Raw genomic sequence first — 13,444 nt, 5'->3', positions numbered from 1 at the left:
AATTTAATGGCCACCAGGTAACTTACTTTTCTAAATTGAACCAAAAAAATATTTTTTACCTGTGCAACTGTGTGCTTACAAATATCAATTCTTATGGGGAAGCAAATAGCATCCCTGTAAAGAAGGCCTTGCACTTTCATTTTTAAATGTGTGGGGTTATTAAAAGCACAAACCCAAAGTATTAACCTCAGTGTAATAAGTCAAAGACAAAGTCAGACCCTCAACAACCCTCAGTCCATGAGAAACTAAGTTGAAGCATTTCATATCTGCTATAGAATGTGTTTGCACTTCCTGTCCTTCATCGCTGGCTTACATCTTCACTGCAGACCGCATGAACTACAGAAGCATGCTTTATCTACAGCGCACATTTTATCACCATCGGCTTACCAAACGACACATGCACACTATAAATGAACCAAATATGTTTACATAACGGAGGATAAAGACCTTTAACTCAACACACTGGGGTGAATCCAGATAAGTGGTGTAGTGGTAAACTGAGATGCATAGCTTGCTTGTAAATAACAGCTCTTGAAAGGCAGAACGCATCTAAAAACTCAATCCAGCTGCTGATTGGTTTGTAAACATGCAGGAACAGATTGTAGAGTACATTCGCTTAAACAAACTCCCTAATTAACTCACATCATAAAGACCCTTTTAGCCCCTCTTAAGTGATGATATACTGAAAGATGACTAAAAGGGTTTTCAGTGCTTATCATTATTTAAATAACTCAGAATATCACAAACGCAAACAGACCTAGATTTTCACAAAAACATTCATTCTGGGTCTTGTGGGCAGTATTACGTTTTTATGCTTATTTCCACTTTATGTATTTTTAAAATTGAGATTTATACATCATCTGAATAAATAAGCTTTTCATTGATGCATGGTTTGTTAGGACAGGACAAGATTTGGCTGAGATTCAACTATTTGAAAATCTGGAATGCAGGGGTGCAAAAAATAAAAATATTGAGAAAATCACCTTTAAAGTTGTCCAAATGAAGTCCATAACAACACATATTACTAATGATACATACATGTTTGATATATTTATTTACTGGAAATTTACAAAATGTCTTTAAGGAGCATAATCTTAATGTCCTAATGATTTTTGGCATATAATTTTGACCTACAATGTATTGTTGCTTACTGCTAAATATACCCCTGCTACTTATGACTTGGTTTTGTGGTCCAGGGTCACATACAGTATGTCTAAGACTACAGTAGGCTGTAGCACAGTACAAATAGTGATGAATGAGTCACATTAATAGTGTTAGGGATGACACCTTAATCCTAAATGTAAGCAAAAGTAATTATCATTGAGGATCATAATCAAAAAATATCCTGAAAGTCCTTTTGGAGTTACAACTAATAATAACCTTGATGCGTAATTGATTATCATATAGCGCCCTGAAGCATCAACCAGTCATATGCATCATTTCATTCACTGTCATCATTATAAAAACTAACACAGCAGTCTCTATAATCATCTTCATTGCTTTTAAGTCTGTTTGCAAATACCTGCCACCTCGGCCTGTTTAGCAGCATCTGTTTTTGGCACTTCAAAAACAGGAAGGACACTTGAGATTCCACCAAAATTAAAATGCAACTCGCGGGATGAAAATACGAACAGCTGCTAACAGCAGATTTCGCCGGCAGATGTAATGAATGGAAATCAAAGCACCCGAAATCAAGCCAATGCTTGTTTGACCTCATGTTGGGAGACGATTTGTATGAAGGAGACAGAGATGTCAACACACATGATAGTTGTGAAGCTACAATAGCAACTTACATATTTATCTAGAAGTGAATCAGAGTAATTCAATACACCGTTAATAATCACATTCAGACATTTGCTAAGAGGCTGTTAAGAAGGTTAGACCTAAGCATAGAGACAAAGCGCAGTTATGCAAATTTGAAAACCACGCCCACCGGGGGAAAACAAAAAACCCAGAAATATGTTTTTAAAAGGTGTCGAGCCATAAAACCCAGCCTTTAAGGAGAAAAAAGTGGATTGCTGACTACGGCTGCGTTCGAAACCGCATACTGTATAGTAGGTACTGAATTAGATGAAGTACCTACTTACTTGGCGTTAAAACAGTAGGTACTGTATAGTATGAATCCTGGTAGTATGAATGAGATTCGGACGTACTACATCCGCCATGTTGCTACATCACGTGACATACGTCATCATCATGTCATGTCATTTCAGCGCGAAAACAGCCGCGTGCCTCTTCTTCTTCTTTGGATAACTCCTCGTCCGGGGCATCATGGGATAGTGAAGCGTCCATCGTATGCACACTGCAAAATCTAACCGGAAGTAGTAGGTCATCCGGGTACTTTTCGCATACTGTTTTTCGAATACTATGTATTCGGACATACTACTCGCCTCGCCTACTGCTTTTCGCGTACTATAGACGGTTTCATCGGACGCACGTGATACACGTCTGGATCCGAACCTTACTTCCGGTTTCGTTTTTTTAATGGTCTGACTAGTTACTAAACTGATCTCTTGAACGAATGCCTCGTCGAAAATAACAAATGTTTTGGTTTCCTAGGTAATCTATGTGTTGTTTTTTTTGCATGTTATATAAATAAACTACGTTTAAAGAACTTTGTTATTATTTATTCTTAGCGGAGTTTACCGGAAGTTACGTGCGGACCGCGACAGCCGCTTGTTTATGTTGTTACTGCTGAAACGGTCTATATAGTATGTAGTAGGCGGTTTCGGACGCAGCATACGTTTCCCCCTAGTGGGCGCAGTTCTATTAATAGTAGTAGGCTACTGTGAAAAGTTGCCTGTTTCCACTTTTGTGTCTTTAAACGCTCGTTTTTTGGGGTCGGCTTGTTAGCTGTACATCCTGTCACACAGCAGCTTTTAGGCATTATTCTGTTTTTTGTTATAAGCCAGAAATGACAAGGAGGCGGCCTCTCGCAATACAAAGTCAATGCAGACGGATGGATTGTTTTCCCCCCTGTGGGCGTGGTTTTCAGATTATAACGCGCTTATATATTTCCACATTATCTGATAGCAATAAGTATTTTACGAGGTGGCTAATTCGTATTAATTCGTACATTTTTGTATTATTTGCCTTTACCCCTGTGACGTTGAGGTTAGGTTGTTGGTTTTTTTACAATAATAGTACGTTTTTGCAAAATTAACTTTGGGACACAATTAACCCGGGGAGAACCAGGACTAAAGTAATGCCGGGCAAAAGTAACAAAGCGATTTTCTCTGAGCTCTGATTACATTTGCATTCCAAACTATGACAGCATCTTAAAATGCAACTCTTGACGGAGCTGACCAATATCGTGTTATTTCGTCACCGCTTTGCGCGTGTAAGTCTAGAAAGCTGTTTTCAACCATAAGTAAATTCATAAAGCAGACAGTTTTTTCCTTATAATGCGTTGTGTTTTTTTTATTCATATGTTACAGTACTGATCAATCTACAGGTTATGATGTTGAAAATGTATGCTAATTTGATTTATTCTCAACAATTCAAGTTTGTACTGTCAAGTTGCTTTTGAAACATTTGATGAAACTGAAACTTAAAATGAAAATGTAATTTCATTATTTTTTGCAAATGATGGAAAATTACATAAATATGTTATATAAAATATGTAAATATGTCCCATGGTCAAAAGTAACAATTCGCTACTTATGTTCAAAATAAAATTATACCGAAGTCGTTTTACATTTGTTCAGAATTCAACCTGGTATTGATAGACCACACTTGTGAGTCTAAAACATTAGCCTTTAAAATTACGTTTTCTGACAAATGGCACTTTTGCCCCCGCTCTCCCCTACTAATTCATACAAACTAGCAGTCTTATAAAACATACGAATTCTCGTGAGATCAGACTACTTCAAAGTCTTTTGGCCCTGGTTTCATATACAAGGCTTAGCTAAAGCCAGGACTAAGCCTTAGTAACTTAAGATGTTTAAGCATCTTTTTTGGCACATATTAACTATTTTCCCGCCATTGACGAGTTATCTCGTCAATTAAAAGAAAACGTTTGCATAAAAAAAGTGTCTCTAAAGAATTTTCATGTTATTCTGCAATACCGCGATAACTTATCAAATTTACGAAAAAACTGAAGTTAAGATGTTATTTACTAATTTTAAACTCTATATATGTTTTAATAATCATTCTGAATCTGATCTCTAACAAAATTCCTTCACAAAAATGCAATTATTTCAGCTTTTTGCTAAAAAAAAGTGTATTTTAAAGACAAATACCCAGATAGGAGTTTATTAGCAGAGAGAAAAATATAAATATAAAGGTAGGTAGGATGAAACGGTTTTTTCCCCCCATTTTGTTTGTTTGAATGCAGAGGTTCTGTTCTTTCATTTTATATATTTGTATGTTTATAGATTTTTAGAAGAACATTTTCCTGGAAGACATTTTGTGAAACTTTTGTGAAAATCACAAAAAATGCTGGTGTGCAACTTTTCAAAAAATGGTTTGCGGTGAATGATGACTGAATTTTCATTTTTTGGGTGAACTATCCCTTTAAGCCTTGTCTGTGAAATTGGGGGGGATCCATTTAGTTAGAATGCAGATAACTGCACCGTTATGGAGGCAAAAATCAGAAATGAATTAACTAAATGAACATACTGCAAGCTAGTCACAATTTACAAAGATCATACACAGATTATTGAAGTAGATTATTAGATAAGCAAAGGGCTTGCACTTCCTTGTTTATCAGCATAGCTGTTGTATGAATACTAACTTTTGGTTACAAAAAAGTAGATCACTAATATGCTATACAAGCTTTTATTAAAAGTGACTTACGTGTACATTTGCTCAGTATGTGTGACCCGGGGATCGAACCCATGACTTTTTGCGTTGGTAATGCAATGCTATAGCTGAGCTACAGTAATATTTTCAGATTTGACACATCATTGGTTTAAAATAATTACTCATCAGAATACTTAGTCAAGGTAAATTTATTTCCACAAACACATTTGGTATATGGCAACAATTTATTGATGGACATTCAAAAAAGCAGTTTTATGCTCAAGAAAATGACATGCTGGTACATACCAATTATGTGCTCTCTCTCCCTTATTCTTTCGCTCACGCATGCATGTACACAAACCAATGTGCTTTAAAATTGAACAAAGCACACAGCAGAAAATAAAAAAAAATTAATGAAGAGGAATTAATCAGTGCATAATAATTTAAATAATTGCCTAAAAAAGTTTTGACGGTCAAGAGTTTAATGCTCCAGCACCAGTCTATTTGCTTTGATCAGAACCATGCAGTCGAATAAAGCCATGAGACTAAGCAGACTTATCTTGACTCTGGACGTTAGGAAATCCATCATTCATTACTAAAATCTGCAACCAGAAATAAACCAATAGACAGAGAGATAAAGCCATGCTTTAAATCCAAGCAGAGGAAGTACAGAGTATTTTAAAACAAGACAGAGCCATTTATCATGCTCTATACGTTTCCTTTATCCATTCCTCCCAAGAGACGGAAACGCTCCTCTTGGGCTTTAAGAGCTCCCGGCTCTTCCCCAGAGATAAAGTGAAGCTCTCAGAAATCTCCTGTGATCTCACAATGCCACAAATCCAAAGGTGCATCCAAAAACAGTCGCATGGTCTTTGAAAGTACAAAACAAATAACCCGGAGAGACCGATGAGCTTCGTGTTTGATAAAATGCATAAAGTAAAAGTGTTCGGTTCTGTTAAGAAAGAGTCTTTAATGCTTTGGGAACAATCCTGCAAAATAGTTTTGGGTAAATTCTTCATTGTCTGAGAAATATTTTGAATATCAACACCATGACTAGGTCTTATTTTTCACCAAAATATAAAGATGCAAACAGGCTATACATAACCTAAATCATTAATATTTTACAATACATTGCGGGACACATTACAGTAATGACAATATGGATTAAAGGGTTGCTTAAATGTCATAAAAACATTGTCAGGTTGAAAAAAATGATTTCTTTCTTTTAAAAGAACTATATTGTTTCATTCAAAATGAACAACCCTTACACCCTTCGGTCAAAATCTTCTTAAAGGCTTTTCGAAAGTCCCTATTAAAGATGGTATAGATGAGCGGGTTCAGGGCGCTATTGCCGTATCCAATCCAGAAGAAGAATTTAAACAGGGGTTCGGGCAGTTTACAGGCCACTGGACAAACAGCCTGTAAGCTGTATGAGAAAAAAAACGGAAACCAGCAAATGACAAAACCTCCGATGACGACGGCGAGAACGAAGGTGAAGCGCTTCTCCCGAATGATCATGGCCTTTTTCCTTGTGTTTGGCGTCGCTGCTGGTTTCAAGTTAGATGCCAACTGGCTACCCTGCGATGTGGCGATTACGGTCCTGTACGTCTGGGTTGGTGAGGAGGTTTGGTGGGCCCCAACATTGGAAGTCGTCCCGTTAGCATCATCATGTCCCCTCTCGACATCCAGGTCTGAGCCAGAGCTTGAACTCTCCTCGTTGTTGTTGTCCTTCTGCCCACCTGAGTGTTTTATCACCTGGTTTTGGTGAGGCTGGCACACGGCCGTGTCGGTTCTGAAAGCTGGCCGGCTGGAAGATGGGGCAGCTAGATTGGGTGAATTCGCTTTCCCTTCTTTGCCATTCTCCCATGCCCCTCTTTGGACATCTCCCTGTGGAATGGCACCCGCTCCATCCTTTCTGGGCTCTCCTGGAGGACATCGTGTGTGCTTCTTAGCGATCTGATAGATGCGAACGTAAACCAGGATCATGATGAGACAAGGTGCAAAAAACGACCCGATGGAGGAGTAGAGGATGTACCACGCCTCGTCGTTGAGTTCGCACTGTGGGTTGCCTCCTTCTTTGGGCTCCTGGGATTTGTTCATGGAGACCAGCGGGGGGAAAGAGATGACCGCCGCGATGAGCCACACCACCACAATGGCGCATTTGATCTTGCAGGGGGTGCGTTGGGGGCCGTACTGCATCGGCCGGGAGACGGAAAGATATCGGTCCAAGCTGATGGCGCACAGGTGCATGATGGAGGAGGTGCAGAAGAGCACATCCAGTGCCAAGATGATCTCACACCAAACCGATTCGAAGTACCAGTAGCCCATGAGTTCTTTGGCCAGGGTAAACGGGATGATTAAGGTGGCCACCAGGATGTCCGCTGCTGCCAGGGAGACCAGGAAAAGGTTCTGTGGCCCTCGCAAAGAACGGCACGTAAGAACGGCAATGATAACCAGAACGTTTCCAAAGATGGTAAAGAGCATTATGAGCGTCATGACGGTGGCAAACGCAGCCGTAACTTCAGGGGAGTAAGGAGGGACACCTTTGTTGCATTCAGTGAGATTTTTCCAACACTCTGTGGATGCCATCACTGTTGTTTTAAGTTTCAGGCTTATAAGGCAGTCGACTTGGGAGAGGCTTTTATGTTAATGTCCACTAGCTCAATCTGTGCAAATACATTTTTCCTTTCAGAAAATCGCCAAGACAAAGTATAAAGTCTGGTTATGGCACAGAATGGCATTATCAAGGTGTTGTCTTAGTAAACCTCACAAGGAAAAAACAAGAGCTTAAAATATATAACTCGGACGTATGAAATAGGTGGTACAGCCCACCAATGTCCTAAGATAACGGAACTGACTATAAAAAAAGAAATGTGCGCAACAAAATAATAAAGTGCTTTAGATGAAATATATATTTTCAAAAAAGATTAATTGATAAGTTTTTGCTTACAGTTAGTTAGTTAGTAAAAGTGTACAACAAAGCACATCTCGAGCCTTCTGATGCTTGATGGCACCTGACGCGTCAAAATAATCAATATATTAATCATCTAAAGACAAGTGTAGAAGTATTTAGATGACAACAAACGCCAAGCTTGTCAATTTGTACGTAAAAATGTTTTAAAACAAAAAGTTCAAGTGGTTATTTGCGTCCGCGCATCTCCAGAGCGCGCATCACATAACGCGTAAAAGGTTCACCATCTCCACACGCGCTCCAATCGAGACAGAAACGCAAATAATAGAGTATTTGATATCTTCGTTAAGTTCCATGTTAAAGGAAAAACTCCACGATGGTGAAGAAATAGTTTTTCGAAGTAGTCCAGTTTTCAAGTCATTTTCCTCGGCGAAGAAATCGAGTTATTATAATATAATTATTATTTTACGTTTATCCTTTCATTCATTTCAATGTCCGTATGATTGTTTTCTTCAGAGATGTTGTAACTCTGCGCATCAGTCGGTGAAATGAAGGAACTCGGATCTAAATCATCGCATCTGTCCGTGTCCCCCGTGTGACGTCACCTGTCGGGCCCTTTTCTCACGTGACGTCACACACTGAATCACTCCCTCTTCTCGTGCATCTAACTGTATAATAATCATATAATTGCGCTCTTACACAAGTTGCAGATGCGTTGTTGGAGAAAATGGTCAAAATATGTACCCAAGCGTCACAGTAGACTTTTTTTTTAAAAAAAGTTTACATTAGCATTGGTACTAAAGGGTGCATTTAGTGCATCAAAGATACATACAGTATTCGTATCTCAAAAAGGTACATATTGGTACCAAATGTTTAAATATCTGTCCTGCCCCAGTGACAGCTGGGATACTTATTTTGACTTATTTTACAGTGTACATACATCTATATATTCACTTATGTTCTGCAACAGTTCCCCTTGTTATGCTTACTGGTTAGTGTATACTGTGTGTATATTTAAGCCCTATATAGGGAGGATTTCAGAGTTATAGTGAGACACATTTAAAAGTCGGCATATATAAAATATATTTTTGAATATGAACTACAAATCATCATCTATCCAATAAGAGAGCAATGAGGACATTTAGCCATTTCTAAAAAAAAAACAGAAAGTGGCCTTTAATGAGGAACCTATAAAACCACTACATTATACAATGTACTGCACTGATATTACATTGGTCAATTTTTTGCAGTTTTTTATCTGTAGAAACATAATTCACCTACTGCACTAAATTTCACCAAAGACAGAGGCAAAGAAAAATGTGGAATGATCGCCACCTACTGGACAAAATCTAAAAATGACCATCCTAAATAAACTTTCCCTACTACACAACACAACTGTTATGAAAAAACTATAATTTAAATATAATTGGAATAAAATCACAACAATTTTTATCCGTTTAACATTCAAACCTTTATTTGTCATCCTGAATTCTTTTGTCATCAAAAAGCATCCAAGATGTTTCATGTGAGGTTTAAACTTGATTTTCTCTCCGGTCTGAAGGGCAGAAAGAGAAAAAGTTGATTAGTTTGACAGGAGATCCTTCATTCTTAAACTCACTAAATAAATAAATAAAATAAATAAAACTGCACTGCAGAGTCTGGAGAACTATTAAGTTTTGTTGCTTCAGCTGTCAGAATCGGGAATGAAAACAATATAATGGCTTTTCAACACGTAGAAAAAAAAAATGCTACAGAATACATAACTATTAAAATTATCATCACAGTATACTACAAATTATGTTGGCTTCTCTGTAATACATTTCAAGTGATTTATGCTGACGGGACTTAAACCATGCAAGACGGGTAACAAGATGACTCACTTTTTGACAGATTTAAACATTAGAAATAAACAGAAAGAGTTTCTTTAATCAAGGACCCTTAACATTTGTGCAGCAGCCCATTTCAACGCATGCTGTTGTATCTGTATAAATGGGAAGTTGCGTTGCAAGAGACTTTTATTGACAGATGCATTTCTTAAATAAAAAATAAAAATAAATGTTAAGGATTTGAGACAGGGTGGAGAATGGTTGTGAAAACCAAACTTGACTTTACTCACATTATTAAAAATTAAAACGTATGATTGTTTGTTAGGTGTACACAATGAGATTTACTTTTATGGATTTGGCTGACTCTCAATTGACTTACATTGCATCAAAACTATACTTTGAACAATACACTATGTCTGTTCCCTGGGATTCGAACCCATGACCTTTGATTTCCTAACCCAACACGACTGAGCTACTTAAAGTACAGTACTATGATATACCGCAGTGGTACAGCTTCCGGAGTCTCGCCACATCCAGCTCACTCAGATGAGTCCTCTGGCCGATCTTCACAGCGCCATCTTTGGGTACAATTGTGGGTTTTCCATTGCGTGAGAAATAATTGCTGAAAAACAAAAGAATAATGAAACTTGGTTCACCTCAGTCAGCATACAAACCAAATAAAGGATAATGATCAGGAATACTTACCTTCCATAATGCAAAATAGATTCCACGTCATAGTTAATGCCAAGGGTGTTTCCCTTTTTCACCATAAAATCGTCCGCCTTCCCTATTAAAAGAGTTTTGTCCAGCATGTAGTCAATTACACATTTTCATATTTTTTCATTTACAAAAAAAGAATTTAGACCCCCCTTTACTTTTTTCAATTTTATAGTGATCCTACAATCATTGAAATCTACACATTAATTAATCTACACCCTTGTAAAGAAATAAATGCTAACTGAATTTTAGAAATGTCTGTAAATGTATTACAAAAGAATTCAAACTCTTTTGCACTTGAAATTTAGCTTAGGTGCCCCCCCCATTTCTATTGATGGTTGCTGAGATGTTTCTAACTTTTAAATACCTGTGGTCTTAATACTTTCTTAAACAATATAATTTGATTTGTGTGGGACCTTCATTTAAACCCGATTCATACAGCTCATACCAGAGACAATGTTTTCAAACAGTATAGTGATGTGTTCTCCACGATCAGGCCGCGAATGCTCATGGTACAGGCCGAGGGAATGAAGAATCTCGTGGCAGATGTTTCCAACCTTACACTGCGGCCCAATCAGGATATTCTGTTCACCCCCTAAACAGCCCACATAAGATGCACACCTTCAGGAAAAAATAAGATAAAGTTTGAGAAATGTATTATTTATTCCTATTACAATGTCCTAAGGAAATACGATGTTAAATGTAAGGCAAAAAAAAAAAAATGAAATAATAAAAAACCATACACTAACATCTAACACTCAAATTAAAATTGAACTCAAATAATTAGAAAAATCATTAATTTAAACCAGTCTTGAATACTTAATAAACCATCATAGTGCATGCAGAAGTTATAACAGCTCACCCTTGGCCATACAGAAATTTTAAGTAGTCGGTTTCATTTCTGTGCGGATGAAACTTGATGCAGGTCCTATTACTGATCATTTTTAAAGCTTCGGTGATTTGAGGAGTCCTGTCCTCTGACATCACAACAACCACACACATGTTGATCAGGTAAAGATGCATTGACAACCACAGCAGAAAAGCAAAACATTTAGTGCCAAAGTCAGATTCAAACATGCTGAAAACTCACTAAGATCAAAATGTATTTCATATGGCACTGACATTTCTCCATCCACTTCTGGCCACACGGCACTCACTGCGTTCCTTTCACTCTAAAAAAAAATATAAAAAAATTAAGCACAGGAAAAACAACAGACAGGATATGACACTATGGCCTGGTTTCACAGACAAGGCTTAGCTTAAGCCAGGACTAAGCCTTAGGTAAACTAAGATGTTTAAGCATGCCTTAGAAAAAGACGTTTCTGGTGTGTATCCTAAGACAAATAAATGGCATATTTTAAGATCTGTCAGTGCAAGTTATTTTCAATTGAGACAGCTCAGACATGTGTTAGTCTAAGACTAGCATTAAGTCTTTTGTTTGTGAAACAAAGGAAATCTATTACAGATTTGCTGACATAATTAATACAGGCTAAGTGCCTTTTGCGGAGGACTTTTATTTTGTTGAACACACCTGAAAAATAAAGGATGATGTAATATTCACATTTTGGTTGACCAATTGGCTAAGAGGTGCATCTAATGACCGCCAACATGTAAAAACGAATTTTAAAGTGATTTATTCATTTATTATACCATGGGGCTGTTTACTGCTTTATTCTGATGCATTTGTTTCAAATAATTAAACGGCCCGTAGTCAATTATTCCTTACTGATAGACGGTTTCAGCAGTGACAACATAAACAAACGGCTTTCGTGGAACAAACGTAGCAAAGAATCAATAACAGCAAAGTCCTTTTAGAGTAGATAGCCTGATAACAAGCTAAATAAATAACAAGTAGATTACCTTAGCTCAAATCATAGCTAAAGCGTATAAAAAAACTACACTGAGCTAACGTTACGGTGTACTATATAATGTATACTATAAAGTCTTAAATACAGATCGGCTGCCAAACCTCTCATCAAATAGCGGTAATCCATGATCGCTGTCTTCCCTCGTCTTTAGGAAACCAAAACATTTGTTATTTTCAACGAGGTATTTGTTACATAGTTCAGTTTAGCAACTAGTCAGACCATTAAACAAACGCGTAATCGCATCACCGCACATGTGTCCGATGAAAGCGTCTATCCCACAGGCCTGTTAAATGCTTTATTCTGATTGGTTGAGAAACGTTTTATGGGTGTTGATAGTTTTTCTGTAAAACGCACAAAAACACGTCTTAAAATAACCACCAGATCAATGTTTGTGGTAACCGTGGTATAAGCAGAATAATTGATTCCGGTCCATTAATTATTTGAAAATAATGCATTACCACCTTGGGTTTGCATTATTTTCTAATAATTCAATGGCCTGTCATCAATTATTCCTAACAGTCAACCAAAAAAAAAGAAAATCAACCCAAAATCACATGCTGATGACCACCAGCTAAACCAGCACCAAACCAGCATGGGAATTATGTATAGTATATCATAATTGGGTCTTTGTGAGTTTTCCAGGATTTTTTGCAATAATTCCTGCAGAAATCTAAAGTTAGAAAAGTGTCATTCTTATAAATACAAACACATTATGTAACTTACAGGTACTATGATATCACCCTCGTCAAATGCAAACTCATCTGAAATATCTGTTTAAGAAATAAACAATTACACATAACTTAACATCTAGACTAAATGCTTTGATGTATTTCACACACTTCTGTGTTGATGTGCATTACTTACTCAACGATGTTTCAGGGTGTTTTACGAAGTAAGTATTTGAACTCTGCGAGTTAACATCTCCTGAGAATAACACAGAATCTTACATCAGAACATTTCATATCAATGCAGCTGACTTCATTAAAAACCATAAAAGTAAACGGACCACACTCTCATACCTTCATCAGACTGGATCTCAGCAGCTCTTTTCTGTGTTTCCAAAGGTCCTCCCCACACTAAAACAAACAAACAAAAACAACCCGTAAACGACATCATGGTTAGGTTTAAACACTAAAAGGTCTTCGTTAGGGTGTTTATTCTTACTGCTTATGATTATTGTAACGTTACCTTCACAAAGCCATGCAAGCAGTATGAAGAACCGCAGCATTTTCAAAAGTTTGTAGTAAACCAAGAAAATATCTTAAAAGTAAAGGCCTAAATGTAAAAAAGGCCTAAATTTTTTCAAACAATGTGCAAATGAATCGTCCACCTGCAACTCGCGTTTCAGTCCATTCATAATAGCGCGCGGAACCAAAAGA

At 37.3% G+C, this 13,444-nt stretch overlaps 2 protein-coding genes across 2 annotated transcripts; both read right to left on the bottom strand.

The window, feature by feature from the left end:
• Nucleotides 1-5,376: 5,376 nt before the first annotated feature.
• On the bottom strand, nt 5,377-8,225 carry LOC135744160 (alpha-2B adrenergic receptor). The gene has a single exon (XM_065262128.2). The coding sequence runs from the start codon at nt 7,330-7,332 to the stop codon at nt 5,992-5,994; it is 1,341 nt and encodes a 446-aa protein (XP_065118200.1). The 5' UTR covers nt 7,333-8,225; the 3' UTR covers nt 5,377-5,991.
• Nucleotides 8,226-9,087: 862 nt separating this feature from the next.
• Nucleotides 9,088-13,424, bottom strand: LOC135744177 (hatching enzyme 1.2). The gene is made up of 10 exons (XM_065262152.2): nt 13,254-13,424; nt 13,085-13,141; nt 12,930-12,989; nt 12,789-12,835; nt 11,288-11,369; nt 11,060-11,174; nt 10,646-10,818; nt 10,186-10,267; nt 9,981-10,102; nt 9,088-9,209 (listed from the first exon to the last, which is right to left on the bottom strand). Exons 1-10 carry the CDS (start codon nt 13,291-13,293, stop codon nt 9,187-9,189), a joined length of 801 nt encoding a protein of 266 aa, XP_065118224.1. The 5' UTR covers nt 13,294-13,424; the 3' UTR covers nt 9,088-9,186.
• Nucleotides 13,425-13,444: the final 20 nt, after the last annotated feature.

Source organism: Paramisgurnus dabryanus, chromosome 10, assembly GCF_030506205.2.
Source record: "Paramisgurnus dabryanus chromosome 10, PD_genome_1.1, whole genome shotgun sequence".
NCBI classification, from domain to species: Eukaryota; Metazoa; Chordata; class Actinopteri; order Cypriniformes; family Cobitidae; genus Paramisgurnus; species Paramisgurnus dabryanus.
The sequence above is the reverse complement of the archived record's forward strand: the minus strand, read 5'-3'. Positions and strand labels throughout refer to the sequence as shown.